Source organism: Squalius cephalus (genome assembly GCF_949319135.1).
Source record: "Squalius cephalus genome assembly, chromosome: 2".
NCBI classification, from domain to species: Eukaryota; Metazoa; Chordata; class Actinopteri; order Cypriniformes; family Leuciscidae; genus Squalius; species Squalius cephalus.
The window spans coordinates 49,830,154-49,852,487 of NC_137123.1; the positions used below are offsets into that span (position 1 = coordinate 49,830,154).

The 22,334-nt window shown below is 39.5% G+C and overlaps 1 protein-coding gene across 1 annotated transcript in view; it reads right to left on the bottom strand.

Annotated features, from left to right (window-relative positions):
• Window positions 1-22,334, bottom strand: part of prss12 (serine protease 12) — a 45,408-nt gene that overhangs the window by 12,289 nt on the left and 10,785 nt on the right. Inside the window, exons 5-9 of the mRNA XM_079850046.1 lie at window positions 18,967-19,145; window positions 17,675-17,816; window positions 17,384-17,580; window positions 8,403-8,544; window positions 927-1,129 (exon numbers count right to left, since the gene is read on the bottom strand). Of these exons, the coding sequence (XP_079706172.1) occupies window positions 927-1,129; window positions 8,403-8,544; window positions 17,384-17,580; window positions 17,675-17,816; window positions 18,967-19,145 (863 nt within the window). The remainder of the gene's footprint in view (window positions 1-926; window positions 1,130-8,402; window positions 8,545-17,383; window positions 17,581-17,674; window positions 17,817-18,966; window positions 19,146-22,334) is intronic.

Sequence of the window (22,334 nt, forward strand, 5' to 3'; positions counted from 1 at the left end):
AAAACATTTATTAGAGTATTTTTTACTATAAAAAGATTATATTGAAAAGTACCACTAAAAATAATGGGGCATTATGATAATTAGATGCACAATATAATTTCTTTATTTTTCATTTTTTTGAGTTGGGGGGTGAAATGGGACATGGCCATGTTTTTGTGTTTGTGTGTACATACAGAACTGCTTGATGGACCTAAGAATGTATATTAGTATAACATATAATAACACAAAAAGATGTGTGTGTAGCTTCAGGGTTTAATGGAGAAAGCACTGCAGGCCGGATAAACTAGCGAGTTATTAGATTGATAAGAATAATAAAGCATAAATGAAGTCTTAAGTGCCAGTGATCATGAGATGGCGAGCCAAACCACATCCTTTAGAGCAGACATAACACACACTCCACTCCAGCACAAACTAGACATCTGATCTGATAGGTTTCATCTTTCGCTCTTGCTTTTAAATGGATTCAAGTATTTTTACAGGTGTGAGGATCTCTAAATCTATCCTTCAAAGCCACTCTCCAGGACTCCACATTTACCTGTGCTTCCCTGAATTGTAAAGACCACCAATTACAATGAAGTCAGATACTTTAATTGCAGTTCATTCAATGTGCCAAAAAGAAATGCTGACATTATTTACTCCCATTTCTGTCTTTCCCAAACCATGTGTTTTTTTTTGTTTTTGTTTTTTTTTTACCTGTAAGAACACAAAAGGAACTTCTTTTTTTGTACTATTATGGATTTATGTAATTTTTGAATCTTAAAACTTTTATTGTATACAAAAGAGCTGCATCAACATTCATACTGCTATAATGTTCCATGACAGAGAGAGATTCATACAGGTTTGGGAAATATCCATTTAAACCTTGCCAGTATCACATACAGTACGTGAATGCTGTAGCTATGAGAGAATCAAGAAGAATGTCCCACCTTTGACCCCAGCAGAATCCTTCTGTAACCCATAGTCACAAATTACGCCGGCATCTTCGCTATGGCGACAGTTGTGTGTCCCAAACTGCTGTTTGATACAGTCAGTCAGAGAATGTTCCCCACCCGTACACTTTACGTTGTCAATGTGAATAGGCCCCTCGCCTTCACCAAAATACGCCATTACACGAGCTTTAGCCAGTCCACTGCAAAAGAATGACAGTAAAAGATACCATGTTACTTTTTTTTTTTAAACTGTTGTTATTGTTAAGTAAAACTAAATCTAAAACTATTAAAAAATGTTCATTAAAATTGCTCATTGTCATTAATTGAAATAAAGCTGAAATTAAATATAAATATTTAAATTAATTAAACTTTTATAATTAAGAAATGATTCAACAAAACAAATCCACATAAAACGACAATAACCTAAACTAAAATTAAAACCTAAAATATTAAAATAAATGTTAATTCAAAATAAATAATACTAAAATACCACTGCTGTTGTATAAAAGCTTGAGATGTGTTCTGATTGATCAGAACCCTGTAGTTTAGCAAGGGTCAGTTCCCTTGCTCAATCTGAAGTGTGAATGTTACCTACAAGCATAGTCAAACACTGAACAATGAAAGATCTGTGTGGGTTTCAAGTGTATTCACTTAAGAGAAACAGGATATCGTAACACACATACACAGGCAAGCACAGAATATCAAACTTAACAAAAGAGAGAAGTGTCGCCAACTCCAGCTGAGAGAACTGAGCTCATCAGATATGAGCATCAGTTACAGTGTAATAACCTGACCTCTGACACCCCCCTTAGGAGGTGAGCGTGAGGGAAGGTGTTGATCACATTAGTGTGTGTAAATCTGACAGTCTTCTCAGTTTTGTAATCTGAGCTAAACAATAACACATATGCATGATTCATAACTGAACCTAAAAAATTTTATTATCACTTCCAAACAAGAAAAACAAACCACTGATGAAATGGACCAGAATTGCTAAATAGATCTATTGTGAAATGAATTTTCTATTGTGATAGAACATTTTTCTCTCTCTGTACTTCTGAGCATATTTGACTGTGTGTGACATTTGGCAACATTACAACACAAGGTTTAGAGTCTTTATCTTAGCAATGTGTCATAAAAATAGTGATTAGGTTATAATTATAACACATTTTGCTAGATAATGTGTCAAAACATGCTAGCAACGTGCTAAAACATGCTAGTGACATGTTTTAAACATGTTAGCTAAATCTAACAAACATTCTAAATCATGCTAATAACACCAAGTAACATGCTAACAATGCCTAACATCAGCGCCTAGAAATGTGGTCTGATGTGATTTCTTAGTGATCTTGTGGTCTAATTGGGTCTGTAAACGTTTATTAGGGACTGAACTGGTTTAATAAGGTTAATAATAACAGTCAATGTAGCATGGCTCTTCTAGTCAAAAAATTGCGTTGGATCCAAATGCAGCATGCAACTAACAAGGCACAAAACAAACAGGATCAAAACACAGAAAGTGAACACAGAAACAATAGGAACCAGAACTCACTTCAAACTAAGGGCAAGCTCACATTATATTGGACAACAAGACTACCTGAATTCCTGTAATGCTCACACTACACAACACAAAACTGACGAGGAGCACAAACTACAAGACATTTGGCCAAGAGGCAGTTCCGACCAACAGCAAAAAAAAAAAAAAAAGTTCTCTCACAAATTCACGCAAGTGATTATGAGATTTTTCCGTTTATACCATCTGCATAGTGATCGGCTTGAAAATATTGCAGCGTCTGTGACTGGCTCAGGCTCAGATCACGTCACTGACCTGCTCATACTTAACGAACATCGCCGACTGCAACGACCACCAATTTGGCATGATCCAGTTTTTTTTTTTTTTTTTGCAGACCTTGGAAATCTGTCTGCGACAGCAAAATCCAGCCAAAAGTCGTGTAGTGTGAGCTTGCCTTAAGAGTCCCCCTTAAGAAGCGGATTCCAGAAAACAATAAACAAGTCCAGGAGGGTGGTGGAGCAGAGGTGGTACAGGGTGAGGGATGGAGGGATGGAGGGATGGAGGGCCAGGCCCGTGGGGTGGAAGCGTGACTGGAGACTGAGGAGGATTGGGCCAGGGCGGAGCTAGCAGAGTAGGTGGCTAGGGCTGAGCCAAAGATCACCCAGAACTGAAGACCCAAGGCGGAGCAGGAAGAACTGAAGACCCCCAAGGCGGACCAGATGAAGCTGGAGACGACCACAGCAGAGAAGGTGGAGCTGGAAACCACCACGGCTGAGCAGGTGGAGCAGAACACTGGAGAGCACTATGGCAGATCAGGCTAGCGACCACCATGGCGAAGCAGGCAGAACTGGAACAGAGAGCACAGAGAGTTCAGAGAACGCTTCCCCGGCTGTGCTAGAGCAGACAAAAAGTTCAAAGATGGCTTCCTTGGGTGTTACCAGACAGGCAGAGAGTTCCACTGGACATGGACATGCCAGAACCACCGGACTTAGGATCACTGGACTTGGCAGCGCTGAGACCACTGGACATGGGACCACTGGACTTGCAGGGCTGGAACCACTGGATTTGGGACCACTGGATTTGGAAGCGCAGAGACCCTTGGACTTGGGTCCATCAGACTTGGAAGTGCAGAGAGCACCGGACTTGACACCACCAGACTTGGACTTGAGATCCGTGGTTGGCCAAGCTCTGCGGCCACTGGAGCATGAGACACATAGCCATCGCAAAAAAAGTGTTTAAAGGAAGGGTTTTTCCTCTACCTCGCCCACAGTGAAGGGGGATCCACTTAAATAGATTAAACCTTGAGGACCATCACGAATAAATGTTGACTGGAAGTGGTTATTTAGTCCATAACAAAAGTCAATAAGTGCAAATTCCGAGAAGTAAGTGAGATATGCAATGTCAAAAAAGTCTCTGTTGTGGTCCTCGAGAGACTGTGTCCATTGGCGGAGCCAGATTAATCTTACTGCTGGATGAGCACAATACATCCATGAAGGACAACACCAGACAAAGCACATGAGAAACACTGGGGTATGAATACACAAAGCAGCAGGGCTGTGTAACATATATAGTCAATTTTGGTATTGTGTTCAGTTCCTGTTTGACCGTGTTTTCTTAGCTGGTTTGTCTCCATGGTCGTTGACTGAGTTACGCAGGTATTCCTTGTTACGTCAATTATCTTTATGTTTATATTAGCCCTCAGTTCATTCAGTTCTTTGTTCCATGTTGTCAATGTTATGGGCGAGCCATCGCCCTTGAGCCTGAGTCTCGCAAGATGTCTGAACAGGTGTGTCAACAGTCAACACCGTGCATCGCCGTAGGAATGCTCATGGAGCCCCACCCACACTCCTGTCACTGAGGGTGTGCTGCCGCTGGTCTCTGTGTTGCGCTTGATTGAAGAGGATGTTACCCTGTCTCTCATGTTCCCGCTGGTGCCGTCCAGTTCCAGTTCTCCTGTGTCTACGCTGGTCCCACCCAGCTCCAAGTCTCCTGCTTCTCCTATGATACCTCCCAGGCTCCCTTTCCCAACTCAACTTCAGCCAGTTCCTCTGCCCAGTCTCTGCTGTCTCCCATCAGTCCCTCAAATCCTTCACCTCCACCTCCCCTCTGTGGCATGGATCCACCTTGGGCCTTATGCCATTCAGCTCCTCCTGGACGAAGGTTTTCCCTGGCTCTGCCTCTAGCCACTGATCCCGTCACTCCACCTCTGCACGTCGTCCAGATTCTTCCGCTTTGACTCCTCCCACCCTCAGCTCCACCTGGAACCAACAGACTTACGCCTCCACCGGGATCCTTGGTCGGGCGTCGCCTTGCCTGCGCCACAGACTTGCAAGCTGTCCGCTGCACTCCCTCTCCACCTCTCCGGCTCCACCCTCCCTCAACGACACCGTGGGCCTCCTTTCTGGTTGGATTCTGGGTTTCCGCCAGACTTGCTCCTGTCTCCACCTTGGCTCCTCCCATCATCTTTACCACCTCCTGATGGTCTCTCCATCGGTCGTCAATGTTATGCGTGGCTTTGTTCTACCAACGTTCTCCTTGTGGAGTTTTGTGGATTAAAATAAAGACTGTTTTTGTTTACAACTCCTTCATTGTGCACTTTGTACAGCCACAGTTGCTGACAGGCTGGAACAATGAACAGGTGCATGCAATGAGTAGCCATGGTAAAAGACGAGGGTAACTATGGAAACTAACAAGGCACAAAGCAAACAGGTATTACGCCTGTTTCACACATACTCCGTTTGCAGTGCGTATGCGGTGCGTATTTTTTCCAGTGCCCATGTTACCAGTTTAGAGCGTTCACACTGCACGTGGATGCAGTCCGGCAATGCATTCCAGGAGTTGAGCGTCTGCAGCAGTCTAAATCAGAGTCTATTTTTGCTGTGCTGTATGCGCTGAATTAAAGTGACAGTGCATGGTTCGTGGTCAAAATGAACACAGATTGACATGAAAATAAATGCGTTTAATTAAATTATTTGACAATACATTTTTCACAGTCATCTTTTTACTTTAAAGGGATACTTCACCTCTGGGAAGATGAATGTGTATTTAAAATAGGTCATTTAAGTAGAAGAAATGTGAAGACATTTTTGAATTTGGAGCTTTCTAGACTGAGAAAAGCCAGAAAATGTATTTTTGGCTTATGTGGATGAAAGACAACAACTCCCAGAATCCACTTGCTTCGCTGTCTCAGGAGGCCACGCCTACCGGTAAGAGTGCGCAGTTTAAAACAACAAAGCTAGCCTACGTGATGAGTTTGCGAGGGATCTAAAGATCGTCCAAAATGTCCGGGATTCGGCTTTTGCATTCTACAGTCGCCAATCATTCATCATGTTTACTGTGGCGAGCAGGACGAGGCTGACGGCCGCGGGAGAACAGCGCGAGGCCGGTGGCATGACTACTGAGACGCGCCGGGTCTCCCATCTCTCACGGGGGAGCGGGAATTTTTCTTAGCAATGGTAAAACGCACACATCAACCGATCACTTGTTCAGCGTTCATGTAAACACTACATTCAAATTCACCAATCGGAATGAATTCAGTTAGGTTGAAACAAAAGGTGTGCATGTAAACAAGGAATAGCGACCGCAGAAAGCAAAAGCTGAATCCCGGACATTTTGAACGATCTCGCCCGCCGGACAAGTCCGGGAAAAGGAGGATGGTTACTTACTCAGCTTTCTCCTACCGGTTTCTACCGGTTCAGCTTTCTCCACAGAACAAGAGCCTGATAGCTTAGCTTCCAAAGAAAGACGGCTGACACTGTGTACATTCTGTGAGTGAGATCCCACCTCCTATGGGCGGGTTGAAAACATGCGGAACAACGCCATCTACTGGCTGTAGTCTTTAGCCTCTGGCCAGAAAATCCTCCGATGACGCAAAATGACGATTTTTGCGTCATCGGAGGATTTTTTCCAGACAAAAAATACATAAATCTCTTGTCTCAGGGGGATATGAGGGTGGAAAGCATGGTAATTCGAAAATACTACAGGTTTTCTACTAATACAAAGCTTAATGCTAAATCCTGAAGTAACCCTTTAAGCCCGGGGTAAAGCAAAGAAAAGCAAAACACTTACCATGGAGTATCAAAAATAACTAATGCGTTTTTTATTGTGAAACACACTGCACAGTTTGTTATAATATGTGTGACATGACAGGCTGGTGGTCCAAGAACTACACGGAACAAGAAGGCTGCACAATGGATGACACTGGTTGTTGAAGTGGAGAAACAAAGTTCTAAAGAACTAAAGATGCTAAAGAAAAACCATGAGAGTCTAGTCTGGCTATCACCAGACGAAGCTCAATCTTTTAAGATTGAACATTAGTCTGAGGAGTCTGCTCTGTATTTTCTACTGCACAAGAGGCGTGATCAACGGACATAGTTCAAATGACTCATTTGGATAGTCCTTCAACCAATCAGACCAATGATCCGGGTGATGTACTTTGCAGAGCGACGCGAAAACTCCAGGCAGGAACGTGTCAACAAACATGTTGGCTTGTAACATTGATCAGTGGTTTGCAGAAGCAGCAATGGCATCGAGCGATTTTTGCAGGTTGTGCAAAAAAAACATGAAAGTGAGTGGTATTTACACCCACTTGAGCGATTTGTTTGCAAAAACTAAAGAAGCCATTGAGCATCGTAAAGAGGTTAAAAGGAATTGGATTGACGGTCGTGCGAGAGACGTCATTGTGTTATACCCGCCAATAACACGCCAGGTGTATAAGCCAGTTTGTGACTGGTCCCCACAGATTTGTAACGGAAGCAGGATAGAAAAATGCACAGGTTTCCAGCCTGAGCTGCAGGGCGAAATCAAATCGCTGCAGTCCGTTTTAATGCGCATGTTGTTACAGTCATATTTCCCATGTATTTGCAGTCAAACTCCAGCTCAAAATGCAAACAGCACTCTTACTGAGGCAATATACACTTAGGACACATGTGGCTGAAGGACAACAACACAGCAGAACAGGCGGACTTGTGAATGAACAGCGCTGAACCCGGTCTTCATGACATTTGAATTCTCCGTTGTAATGCGATCTCATTCTCATGCATACTACAGCGCAGTGATTGGATTGAACGGAAGCTCTTTCTCATGAATAAATGCAGAGAAGCACTGATGTAGAATCGTGCCGGCAGCCAATCACACACTCTGAAAGCACGCTTCTACCTCAGATTCCGTGAAGTTGCTTCAACTTTCCTTTTCAACCCAGAAGAACGAAATTCCTCTGAAATTTCCACTTATTTGTGAAATTAATAAGTGCTTTTAGTGTTTTCAGTGATGTGCAGCCTGTACATATCTGTTTACATCTCAAAAATGTGTTTTCATTAAGCTTTAAAATGTTGTGTGTTTAAACGTGATATTATAACTGTACTGTGTACAAAGAGAATTGCAATTCTGACAAACATTTTTTAGTAACAACTTTTGGATTTGAAATAAAAATAATGAATAAATGTTGTGTTTGTGGTATACAGCGGATCAGTTGCGCAAAGCACATGAGCGCATGCTGCTCCGCATACGTACTACAACACGCACCACATACGCGCTGCAAACGGAGTATTGTGTGAAACAGAAGTTAAACACAGGAAGTGAACAGAAACAATAGGAACTCACTTTAAACTAAGAGTCACTAAAACACAAGACAGCAATCATGACAAATAGGTCTATAATGGTTTTCCTTTCTTCATCTGAATTATGTATTATGACTATAAAACCTTCACACTTAAAATTTCTCAAGCCAACTTCAAAGTTTATCATCAAACCTGACTTCTCTAGTTTGAGTTTACTGCTTTAGTGTGTGTATTTGAGTGTGGGTGCAAAAGAAATTCACATTAATAGCATTTAGATTTGCTTACACATTGCATTAATTTATGTCATAATTAAATTATTATACATTTATTTTACCATGTCATCTCTGAATGACATGAAATGACTGAACATACAAGGCTGTTCAGATGACCCTAACATGTTGATTTCACCTGTAACCCAGCTGCCTGCACACCACCTCTGCATCCCGATCCGTCCATCCGTCATCACAAACCGTCCCCCACTGGCCACCCACCAGGATCTCGACACGCCCCTCTCTCTCATTCTCTCCACCCACCAGTCTCACAGGTAGACCTGACAGATAAAACAAAATACTGTATATGAATGCACACACGCCGCATTTCGCTTTAATCAGCAGGTTGTAGTATAGTGGTTCAGCATCTAGACGGATCTGATTGGCTGTAGGTTCAAGCTATCAGTTGACTGCTAATAGGCAAAAACATTTCAGATATACATATATTTTATATGTTCTGTATAATGAAGTTAAAAGTTTGAAGTTTTATTTGTTGGTAAATAAACAGTTTTGGTTATTGACTTCCAGTGTATGGACAAAAAAAAAGCAGACATTTCTTTGACTTTCAGACATGACTTTCTTTCTTCTGTGGAGCACAAAAGATGAGAGGAAGAATAGAGGAAATGAGGGAGGCTATGGAAAGACATCTTATGTCCACATATATGAGTTTGTATGAGTGTGTGTTACACAGTAAGAGACATAAAAAAACACCTTGTGCTGAAGGGAGAGTTTTAGGTTTCCATTCATGAAACATCTGCCTCCACTTACACATTACACAGATGCAGATATTCTGCTCAATAGCTGAATTCTATATTAATGTGCAAGTTGCTTTATTGCGTGACAACCATACACAACCTACAGGCTTGGATTATTTTGGATTTAGTGTTTGATTCATATTTTTATCACTTGAGTCACTTTATAATAACTTGTGTGCAAGTTCTTATGGTTTGTCGCTCTACTACATATTCTATGTCTGTGTAACATTCTATGCATTACAAGAACATACAGCTTTATGAACATCTGCATTACTAATCATTCCTAAAACATGTTCATTTCTCACAGTCATGTCTCATTCGTCAGCCGCTATTCAAGTACTTTTTTTATTAAATCAAATGTACTTCATAAAGCCTTCAGCACCAGCAGCACGCACACACATACAATAACATATAATGATCCCTGCTAAAATTGTTTTTTCAGATGGTCTCTACTTTTCATCAGCTCCGTCTATGAGATGTCATGAAAAACACTCAAAAAACCCACAAAGGCACACTCAGAGGGGTTTTATTTATTTGGACACATCCAAATACCGTGTTTCTTCTGAGTGCATGTCGAGAGTGAGAACTTGAGTGTTTATGTATATAATGGTCATCTTTCATCAGTATAGAAGATTTTCTGGTGTGTGAGTAAGATAGACAGAGACATAGATGTAGAGTAATAATTCATGTTAAAATGAATCACAATAGCAGCAAAACCGACATCGCTGTGCTGATCTGGGAGGTAAATCTGTTGCTTTCTGCAGAATGCATTTAAGCATGTGTTAAACGGAGCTGAGAGTATTGCTATTGAGATGAATGACTTAAAAAAAAACGGGTGTTCCGGTTCTGTGGAAACCTGTGGAAATTCTGTCTTGTGGGCACAGATTCCATGTGAACCCTTATGGATTCCATGTGGCTCAAAGGCAAATGGGAACTAAATTTAAGTTCATTCAGAGAGAAAGAGACATTATTCAAGCCCTGAGAGTTTCCCAGTCACACTCACCACATTTTCATAGAGCCATCAACTTGACAGAGGAAGCTGTGTGTGTGTGTGTGTGTGTGTGTGTGTGTGTGTGTGTGTGTGTGTGTGTGTGTGTGTGTGTGTGTGTGTGTGTGTGTGTGTGTGTGTGTGTGTTGTAAAATGAATTCAAGAAGAAAATTATTAAGCAATGCTTAGGGTACTAGTAATACAAAAAAGTGAATCTTACAAAAACTCTTTTACTTTTATTTTAAATATCTTTGTGTAGGTCTATAGTAATTAAAATGAATGCGAACACAAAAGTATATTGCATGCGCCCATTTAGATTTATGCACTTTAGTTCCCTTTCGAGGGAACTTGCGCTGTGTCGATGATGCTTTAGGAACGCATCTGCGTGGTTGCGTCTGACGCACGTGTCAACTAGTCCAATGGCGAGACAGAACGACACAGACGGGTGACGTCACAACCAGGAAAGCATAAAAGCACATCCAGAATGACCGGCGTAATCTTCTGTGCCTCAGCAAGCACTCTGTGTTCATACTGTTTGTCTTATTTATTGTTGTCTGTCCCAAAATAGTACAACTCAATATATATAAAAGAATGGTGAGCAAACAAACATTCAAATCGAGTGCTTCTCCCTGCCCTCATTTCATTATGGCTCTGAATAACACAAACGCATAAACACGAGATGCGGGTTATTTTGTTTGGGAGTGGAGCACGCTCTGTCAGCCTTCAAGGGGCCTGACTATGAGCATTGTGAGAGGCTGCCACTTCAAACTCCGCTCTCGCCTGTCACTCTTTGAGAAGAGTCTTCAGGTTCGCATTCCCTGCGGTTCTGGCACTGAAGATGAGATTGCGGGGTTCGCAAATTTCTCGGAGGGGTTTGAGACGGGCCCCGCCCTTTCTCAGCCTTTACTCGGGGGATCCAGTACTCTCTCTCCGGGATCGGAAGCCCACGCTGTGGCTTCTTCCGCCCCAAGGGAGACCCCGGTGCTTCAGCTGTCCAGTTCAGAGGAAGTGGATGTGCTGAGCATCGAGACAGGGATGGAGGATTCGCCATCTCTTTCCCCTGCATATGAGGAGTTGGTGTAGGTAGTTTCTCGCACTGTGTCTGAGTTGAACATTGATTGGCCAGCCGAGAAACAGGGCGCTCGACCTAAAAGCAAATTGGATGAGTGCTTTCTATCACCAAACAAAGTACCACCACCACGGGACCTACTGTTTTTTCCCAATCTCCACAAAGAAATATCGAGGTTGTGGAATAAATCATACTCGGTACGCTTGTTTAGTCCTCAAGTACATGTCTACTTTGATATCAAGGGATTAAAAGAGAATGGTTATAGGGTGATGCCGAAGGTGGAACAGACGCTTGCAAACCACCTGTCCCCTAGTTCGGCATCGTCCCTGAAGGCCCGACACTACCCACTAAGCCCCAAAAAACAACATCTGCGCTAGTGGGTAAAGCGCACACGGCAGCAGACCAGGCTGGTACATGTCTGCACACCATGTCTAACTAGAGGCATACCAGGCTGACCTGCTGAGGCACCTGGACGATAGTGAGGGGGTAGGGGCTGACGCAGTTCGAGAACCCTGACCTGGTGACCCTCCTTGACGGCTCTCCCCTGGAGATCTGGTCAGGAGGGACCTTCTATCTCAAGCGGGAGGAATGATCCTTCACCCCCGCCCAGAGATATGTAACCTGTGGGTCTGCCTTCCAGTTATCTGCCCAGTTAGTTCAGTACTAGAGTTCCTGCAAAATCGTTTTTCTATCCCCGTCCACACTGAAGGTGTATGTGGTGGCCATAGCTGCTTACCACGTCCCTTTGGGTGGTGTATCTGTGGGGAGAAACCCTTTGACAACATGTTTCCTTCGTGGCACTTGGAGGCAGAGGCCTGTAATTCATACCAGAGTTCCAGCTTGGGACCTGGCTATTGTACTAGAAGGTACAATACCTTAAAAACAGTGTTCATTTTAGCCATCTCTTCACTATATAGAATAGGATATCTTCAAGCTCTGTGGGTATCCCCCACGTGCCTTGAGTTTGCACCAGGGATGGTCAAGGTATTATTCCTTTTCCCTAAGATGGGCTATTTTCCAAAGGTGCCGACCAACGTACCGTGGCCTATCGTTTTGCAGGCATTCTGTCCTCCTTTCAGAAATCATGTCCAGCAAAAGCTAAACCTTGTTTGTCCAGTTAGAGCGCTGGATACTTATGTCCACAAAGCTGCCCTGTGGAGGAAATCTGATCAGCTGTTTGTCTGCTTTGGATCATCTAAAAGGGGCTCCCTGCGTCCAAACAGACAGTCAGCAAGTGGATAGTTGAGGCTATTTCTCTTGCTTATGAAGCTTCTGGCCAGCCGTCACCTTAGGCTGTCAGAGCTCATTCTACCACGAGTATGGCGGCCACCAAGGCCTTAATTTCGAGGGTCTCCCTTCAAGACGTCTGTGATGCGGCGGGCTGGTCCTCTCCGCTCACTTTCGTAAAGTTTTACAACTTGGACCTGGATGCTGCTCCAGGTTCACAGGTGCTTATGTCGTAGTTGTGCTCTCACACGACAGGTACTTGTGAGCATGGCGTTTGGGCATTATCGTTCCCAGAGTGTCATCGAAACAGTGCGAGTTCCCTTCTCAGGGAACTATGGTTACAGTCGTAACCTAAGATGATTTGATTGTATGCACTGTAAAAAAAAAATTAAAAAAAAATAATTATATATATATTAGGGGTGTAACGGTACGTGTATTCGTACCGAACCGTTTCGGTACAGGGCTTTCGGTTCGGTGCACGTGTGTACCGAATGACTGAATGCAATATTTTGTGTGCGGAACATACATTTTCGTGTTTCCACACGAACATATTAAGTGGCGGAAGTCTCCGCGTTCAGCCCAAATCCCGCCCTGCAGCTGATTCTAATGTTTTTTCCTATTAGACTTTCTCTGGTTTTACCCGTGTTTTCCCCGTCGTCACTGTAACAATGAAATAGACTGCAGGGCGAAAAAAAGCTTTTCCGCTTCGTGTGCGCCGCCGCACTCTCTGTTCCGTGGCGTGCGCGCGCGCGCGCGCGCGCGTGCGTGTGTGTGTGTGTCGACGACCCGCTGCGCTCTCTGCTCAATGTTCAACTCCGTGTTTGCGCTTCGCGTTCTGCTCTGTCTTTAACGGCCCAAACACTCCAATCATGTACCGATCACGCACTGGAAAAGCAAAGTCCGCTCAAATAAGGTGAAATTTCTCAGTAGTAACTTAGATTTCTGTTTGCTGAGCTGGTATAGTCATGTTGGCAACAATGGTAAAATGACCTGCTCTGATCACATGCTCTGGTAATAATAGCTTTGTACTATAGCTTTGGATTATATTTTATTTTGATAATTATTAAAAAAGTGGAAAAAAAAAAATCTTAAATTGATTATGTTGATTGATTATTTAAAAATAATAATACATTAATATATTTGTTTAATATTATTTTAATATAGAGCTATTTTCTGTTCCTGCACTGTAATCATAGTTATTTATTTATATTTTTCATTATATTTTATTATGTGATATTGGTTTGAGACTGAGAGTGTTTTATTTAGTGGAGAACTTTGCAGCAGTATTTTATTTCTTATTCTTTTTTTATTTTATATCTATTTTATTATATTTTATTAAAAAGTGTTTAAAAAAAGTGTAAACAACTTGTTAAAAAAAGTTTATAGTAATAAACAACCTGCAGTTTAATGTTTGCATTTCTTTCGCTTACTGTACCGAAAATAAACCGAACCGTGACTTTAAAACCGAGGTACGTACCGAACCGTGATTTTTGTGTACCGTTACACCCCTAATATATATATATATATATATATATATATATATATAATTTTTTTATATATATTTTTTTTATTTTATTTTTTTATTACACTTCCCAAATGATGTGACAACTTTTTTAATTTTGTCAATTCAAATACTGTACATTGGACAAATAAACAGTAATTAATATATTTAATTATTGCAGGTTTGCGTAATATGCTGAGTTTGCATTTCACTATTTTTATACATACTGAAATCTGTTTTTGTGCAAGTGAGATGAATAAACACATGCTCCCACTACTGTAGTCTAGAACTACAATAACCATCATGTTTACACAGCACACAACACCTCTGCACCTCACTCCAGATTTCTCTCACCATGGCAAATGGAGAGGTGTCAGTCAATAAATGAGAAAACAAAGTAACTTGCGTTACTTATTTGAAAAAGTAATTTAGATATTTTGTTGTAAATTTAAAAGTAATGCGTTACTTTACTAGTTACTTGAAAAAGTCATCTGATTACGCAACTTACATTACTTGTAATGTGTTACCCCCAACACTGTATATATGAATGCTGAAATGTCTTCTTATACAAAAAGACTTCTTATACACAAACAAAACACACTCATCTGAATTCCTGTTTGAGTAAGATGAATTAAACAGGAGATCTCCTCTATAGTGAGTCTCTTGAAAGCATCAGCTGCTCAATAAAGTTAAATCAGCCAGAGAGTGCAGGAAAAAGGACCGCAGCAGGCATTTACACACAAACAATAGTATCTAGTGTGTGTATGTGTGAGTGTGTAAGTGATATACCTCACCGTTTCCCAATTCCAGTGTTGTCACTCATTCTGTTATTCACACTCTGACTGGCCTGCTGCCCATAAAGATCTATTACACACACATTCTCTTTCTCTCTCTGCTGCATTTTACAAAAGGGCTCTGGGATAGAGGGGAAAAGTTGGAATCAAACTGAGATACAGAAAAGCTGCAAAATAATGTGAAAGTAACCTTACGTCTGGATATTTTATTCATGGTGATATTTTATTCACGTGAATGGTGAACTCTCTGCAAAATAATAATTTAGTTTCCCTGTGTCTTAAATGAATGTAAATTAATGCAGGAAAAATGTGGTCTTGCAGTGTAAATGCATCACTATAGATCTGTCCCAATCTGTTACAGTATTTTGTAAATATTAATCAAACAACAAATTGACGAGACAAAGAGATGTTATGCTCCTAAAAATTTGTTCTACTATTCAAATGTATTTATGTCCTTGTGATTAATTTCTTTTTTAATTAATTAAAATCCCCCCCAAAAAAATATTTAGTTATTTTTATTTTAATAAATACAATTGTTCATTTAATTTGTTATATTAAATTAACTTAAGTTATTTTTTTAACCTAGAGTTATAATCATGAAAATGAAGTGAATTCTGACATCTGGAAGTGTAGGAGTGTTTTCCATATGTATGTGTGTAATTGTGTGTCTGTCTGGATCAGGTAAAATCATCAGCTCTTTATGAAGCTCAGCAGGAGTCAGACATGATAAGTCTAGTGGCAGCTGTACTTGTTAAACGTCTGACTTCATGTCCCCTGACCATTAGCAGCACTTGTTCAATCTGCCTTGAGCTGGCTAATACATTATGCTGAATCAAAGAGTCCTGAGATATTAGAGAGATACTAAAGATCTTTCAGATCATAACTGTCTGTGTGGATTTTGCATACATATATATTCAGTAGTGCGTGTAATGTAACATTCACTGTAAAAAGTAATTCAGGGAACCTGTTACCACAACTTAAATGCATGGTTGCAAGCTAAAAATTCTAATTTATTGATTTTAAACCTTTTAAGTTGCAAACATTATTTTATTGAGTTCTGTTGACATAATGTTGATCATTACATTAACTTAATATTGTGAGTAATTTAAACTCAAATTTCTGCATTAATTGATTTTTTTAAAACGTAAGATGTAGTTACTTAAGGAAATTGTCTTGATAACTGCAATTTGGGTAGTAGATTTCTAGTTCCCAGCATGCTTTGCATAGGACTGGATAAGGAGAATACATTTTGAGATTAACTATTATTTTATTTGTTTTTAGTGAAGGGAAAGACCTGTTAGTGTTTAATGCTGTTATGTTTGACATTTAAAAGAATTTCTGTAATGTTGAAGTTTTTTTGTGGTTACCATTGTGCTGATGAATAGACTGCATGGAGTTAAACACTACAATAACTCTATAAGCAATGACTGTGTTAATGCCAGTGACAAATTATATCTTCTTAATTAAACATAGATGCTAAATAAGTTACATTAAGCATGTGCTGTAATAGGTGTGGATTTTAACTGAAATAGATTCAAAATTAATTGATTCCAGGGCTACAACTCAAGTAGTTGGAGCGACTTAATATATTTTTAATGTTACAAATTATTAAGTTAATTTAACAATATAATTTGTTAGTTAAACATAATTTCATTTGAAGTTGTCATAACTCAAAAAATTACTCAAAAAATCGGATACAAACTGTGGCGTTCATTTTTAATTTTGAGCCAAACACAATTTTTTTAGAATGTTCTGCTGAAACACAGATCGACTTCCTCAAGGGGTAATTCAGGTTTTATGTGTGTTTGCATAGACCATCCCTTGTGCCACATGTGTTACAGATATGGAGGCATCACCACAACAACCCCATTATAGTCATAACTCTGAAGTGCTAATACAAAAGTATATTACCTCTCATATCTGAACCATATGGAGTGATGGAGTGCACATAAAAGTGTTTTAAGGGCCTCTAGTGATCAAGATGATCAAGATTCAAAAGGTCCAAAACAAAAGTATTTTTTAAATTAAACAAACACAGGTAGTCCACACATTATATATATATATGTGTGTGTGTATATATATATATATATATATATATATATATATATATATATATATATATATATATATATATATATATATATATATATATATATATATATATATATATATATATATATATAAAGTGTTATACCTGTATATGTTAAATTTTATTAAAAATGACTGATGATAACTATTGAAGCTTAGTTTAAATAACATTAACCTATCTGTACACTCCTAGTCAGAAGTTTGAAATAATAACAAATGTTTTTGAGAGAAGTGTCCTCTGTTCACCAAGGCTGCATATATTTGATTTAACATATAGTAAAAACAGTAATATTGTGAAATATTACTACAATTTAAAATAACTGTTCTCTATTTTAATATATTTAAAAAATGTATTTTATTCCTTTAATGGAAATGCTGCATTTTAAGCAGCCATTACTCAAGTCTTCAGTGTCACATGCTGATTTAGTCACTGAAATTAAGAAACTTCTGTCAGAGAAGACAAGAAACATAGTTGTTGCAACAAAGTTTGAATGACTAGAATACTAGAATGACTGACATTTCTGCAAGTTTAGGTTTCAAACTTTAAAACTGTATCAGCTTTTTATAGGCAATGTCAGATTTATGGCTGATGAGATTTATGTCTCCCTCAGTGTTTGAATTGTTCTTATGTCTCTGATTAGAGAGAATGTATAAGGTGGTGTTAAAGTGTGTGAGTATGTGAGTGTCAGAGCTCTTACTGGTGGGCACTCCATGTCTGGAGCGTTGGGAGTTGCACACAATGGCTACGTCTTGGTTGTGAGTACAGTCATGTTTGAGCCAACCCCTCCGGGTGCAGTGTGTGACGCTGGGCTCTTTTCCTGTGCACCTGACATCATCCAGGAGAATAGGACCTGCCGCCATCCCGAACCGCCCTGGTGACACACTCTCCCCTGACCTGCATCAACACAACAGCATTAACAAAGCTGAAAATGATAAACACACCAGCAATCAAATCAAATAACTTAATGTTGCGTGTGTGTGTGTGCTACCTGAAGCCCAGCTGCCTGCAGACGACCTGCGTGTTAGTCTTTGTCCAGCCATCATCACACACGGTCCCCCACTGACCTCTGTAATGAACCTCCAGTCTCCCTTCATAACCCTTCACACCACCCACCAGACGCACTGCACCATCTCAAAAAGAGAGAGAGGGACTCCTTTTACACCTGATATTAACATCGACCTCAGGTAAACATAAATTTAAAACAATCCTGGCAAAATATGTTTTAAAAAACAAGTTCAACATTAAGTTGTAAAGTGTATGCATTTGATTAACTAAATAGAACTGGCTCATAAGAGTCCTTAATTTCAAAATCAGCTGGAGTACACAGAGTCAACTATTAAAGAGTCAACTTATAAGAGTTGCTCACTCACAAAACTAGTTCTGAAAAGAAGTGCACTTGTAATGTACTTCAAATCTTAAAAGTGTTTTTTTTAAACTGTACTTGTATATAATATTAATTAAATATAGGTCCACTTAAGTATACTATGTCACAGTTATGTTCTGTTTAGTTTCATCTGTTTGGTTTTCCCTGTCACTTGTTTTGCCTGTGATTTAATTTATTCATTAGTTGTCATGGTTTCTAATTACTTCTCACCTGTTTCCTGTTCCGTTAATGATGTTCCCCTGTGTATTTAAGCCCTCTGTTCCTTCTTTTCTTTGTCTCACATTAAAGTTTTTACTACTTAAAGTACCTTTTTTCTTACATTTTTATTGTACAGACAAAAAAAAAAAAAAAAAACACAGACAAACATGAAAGAGAAAACGTTGTCTGCCCTTTCTTCTTTTTACACATTATTTTCCCCACATGTAACTGAAAGATGGAAGAAAAAGAGGGGAAAAAACACCAATAATGAGTAACCACCCCTACCTCGTAGGAGGATTAGCAAATATCAGCAGTATATATAAACAATAATACTAATAAAATGCATATAATAAATTGAGGGGGAAAAAAAGTTTTTTTGTTTTTTTTTTTATTCTTAACACACTTTCTTAAAAAATTGCACATTGTAATGTTAAATTTTCCTTTTAAAGTACATTTTAAGAAGTACAGAAGGTCATCCATGTACTTTTTTATCAGTACTGTGAATTTGGACATACTGCTTTTGTCACATACGTCACATTTCGGACACAGCTACTGTCAGAGGAACTGAATGTCACATGATTCTGATATTGTTTAACAAATGGCCCTCAGTTCCCAAACCTATACATATATCATGCAATTTAATAGAACTGTAGTCTGTTTCTCACATAAGTTTTGTCCATATTTGTATATGTGTATACCTGTAAGTGGGATACAAGAAACTCCAGCATCCTCTGTGTGGTCGCAGTTGTGCTCCCCCCAGGCGTTTTTTGGACACTGTTCTATGGAAAGCTCATTTCCTGTGCAGCTCACCTCGTCCAACAATACACGCCCCGAGCCTGCACCGAAATATGCTCCCACCCAAGCCTTAGCGATGCCACTGTACACAAACATCAAAATATAGTACAAAAAAACAACACTTCAGTGGAAAATTTTAATCACTGAAAGTCATAACGACTCAAAGAAAGTAAAACAATCACTGTGTAGATTAAGATTAAAGCTGGCATCCCACTAGCTATTTTGTCCAGCTGATTTGCAGTCGTTCATATACATAGTTATTATAAAATCAGTTATTTGTGAGTGCTGCATGCATTATATTATGATTCAGATGAGCTTCTTCAAATGCGATTTTTCTTACACTGAAGAACTGTCAAGCCATTGTAAGTACATTTCATTGTATTGATGTTACGTAACGTGGTTGTGGAAATAGCACGAAGAAGGATGATGATGATAAAAATGGTCTTTAATGACAAAACTCAGGAAACAGGAGAAAACCACACTTAACATTAACGAGAACGGACAAAGACTGAGGGACAACACAGGGTCTAAATACACAGATCAAACAAAAGGAACTAAATTAGATAATTAACGTGACTAATTAGACAGACTGGGGAAAACTGGGTCACTGGACTAAACCAAAAACACTATGAAACAAGGAAGACAGACCATACATGTAACAACTGACTGTGCACTTGTAGTGTACTTCAAATCTTAAAAGTATTGTTAAAAAACTCAACTTGCAGATAATATAGCATTAAACACAAAAAAACACAAATGTAATCTTAACATTTAAGTAAGTAATACTTAAGTACACTTTTAAAACCACTCTAAAGCTCAGCGCTTTGCATTTATTTATGAATTTAAACTATGATGCATTTCCGTTTAACTGCCTGTAAACATGACATTCAGTATATTCCTTTAAAGGAGTCATAACCTAGTCTTAATTTGGATACCTACTGCTGTATTATAGTCTTTCATGCCCTTCTAAAAAATAAAAGTGGAAAAAAAAATAAAAACAGAGCTCCTAAAACCTTTATTTCTGAAGGCATTATTGTCTCGCGAGATCTGATGCGATGTTTTGGCTGTCGTGGACGTAGAGTCCATTCCCCGTGTTTACCTTGAAGCTAACGTTACATACAATAGCCGCATTAGCAGTTAGCTGCTGTTTGTTACACACAGTAGAGCAATAAAAACAGTCTTACCGTTTCAATTTCAGGCAAGTCCCGAATGGCACCTTTTTTCAAACGGAGCTTCGTGGCCAACTTCGCCTGATATTGGCCCAAATTTGTGAATGATTCCGGCGTAAAATGTTTAGCGCAGACACCGAACAATAAGCCAGTTGAAAGTGTTGCTGGGACAGCGTCATTAAAAATGAATTTTATCCACTGGTCCCTGATAGTTTGGTCCGTTTTTGGTATAGAAAACACATTCGCATGTTGTTTCTGGCAGTCAACCACAGAGCAACTCACGTGTGCACTCGGTTTCTCCATCTTTCGCGACTGAACTGAATATGAGGGGGAGAGGGGAAGGGCGGGCTTCCTGCTGCGGTGTCCATATGGTATATCCTGCCCCGTCTTGACGTCAAGACGGGGCTGAAATCAAAATCTCGTTTTTTAGTGCGCGTGCACGTGGGCTATTTTACAAACCCTGAGGTAAACAAACGCTTCACTTTTAAATATCGGCTTCCCGGCCAGTGTATAATCATTATGCAATCATAACATACATTGATTCTCGTGGAAAAGTGAAATTTGCAGGTTATGACTCCTTTCATTTAAAGTATATTATTTACGTAATATGTACTCTTTTAAAAGTATGTAACACAAAACTACTGTCCAAGATATCCATGTCTTTCTTTCTTCAGTCGAAAAGAAATTAAGGTTTTCGAGGAAAACATTCCAGGATTTTTCTACACAGAATGGACTTCAATTGCAACCAACTATACCAATGTTCAAAGAAGGTTCAAATGTCCGTCTCAATGGAGCTTCAAGGTCTCTACACGATCCCAGTTGAGAAATAAGGGTCTTATCTAGCGAAACGATCGGTCATTTTCTAAAAATATATTTATATATATACTTTTTAACCACAAATGCTCGTCGAGTACCATCTCTGAGATGCGCTACGCATTGCGTCATCACATTGGAAAGGTCACGCGTCACGTCATCTAAGTTATTTGTCTGTGTACTCCGGTTCAAAAAGGTAGGGAAGGGCGAAAAATTTTATCTCATTTTCTCCTCCAACTTCAAAATCGTCCGATATCTTTGTTTTAATTTATTATTATTATTATTTTATTTTTATTTTTTCATGACCTTTCCAACGTGATGACGTAATACGTGGCGCATCTCAGAGATGGTACAAGACGGGCATTTGTGGTTATAAAGTGTTTTTTTTGTTGTTTTTTTTAAATGACCGATTGTTTCGCTAGATAAGACCCTTATTTCTCGGCTGGGATCGTGTAGAGACTTTGAAGCTGCATTGAGACGGACATTTGAACCTTCTTTGATCATTGGTATAGTTGGTTGCCATTGAAGTCCATTCTGTGTAGAAAAATCCTGGAATGTTTTCCTCAAAAACCTTAATTTCTTTTCGACTGAAGAAAAAAAGACATGGATATCTTGGATGACATCGGGGTGAGTAAATTATCAGCAACATTTTTTTTGAAAGTGAACTAATCCTTTAATTAATGTGATTCTCACTAAAATTGAGCAGGAATATATATTACAGCCCTGAAGGATAAAACCACTCCATGATTTAGTCTATTGCAATTGTTTATGTTAGCGTGGAACCTCTTTTTTAATTTCACATTGATTTGCTGGCAAAATGGGCCACAGTTATACATAACAGGTAATGAGAGAGAAATGTCAGAGGCAGCCATTTAGTCTGTTACCCTCGGGCTCTTCCATTCTTAATCGGTGAGGATGGCAGAGCTCCAACAAGGAGAGATTTCTGTAACAACAGACTACTGATGCAACACTCACATTTATGTATATGAGATTATATATATTTTTAATTCTTTTTGTGATTAATAGGCAATCAAGCACAGCAGTCAATAATCACTCAAAGTTGAGAAGCAAATGAAGTGGAACTGTGGTCTCAGACATGTGCACGAACCCACGCATTTTATTCTACAGGAGTTGTTTCAGCTCAATAAAGAGCCATTCACATGAGTGATTATTATACAAACTCACACACACCTGCAAAGCTCACTTTTGGGCGCCATTTATTACGTCCGTTGTTATATTATAGTTGAAAAGCTAGAAACAATCAACCTGATTCACATCTTGATCTTTCC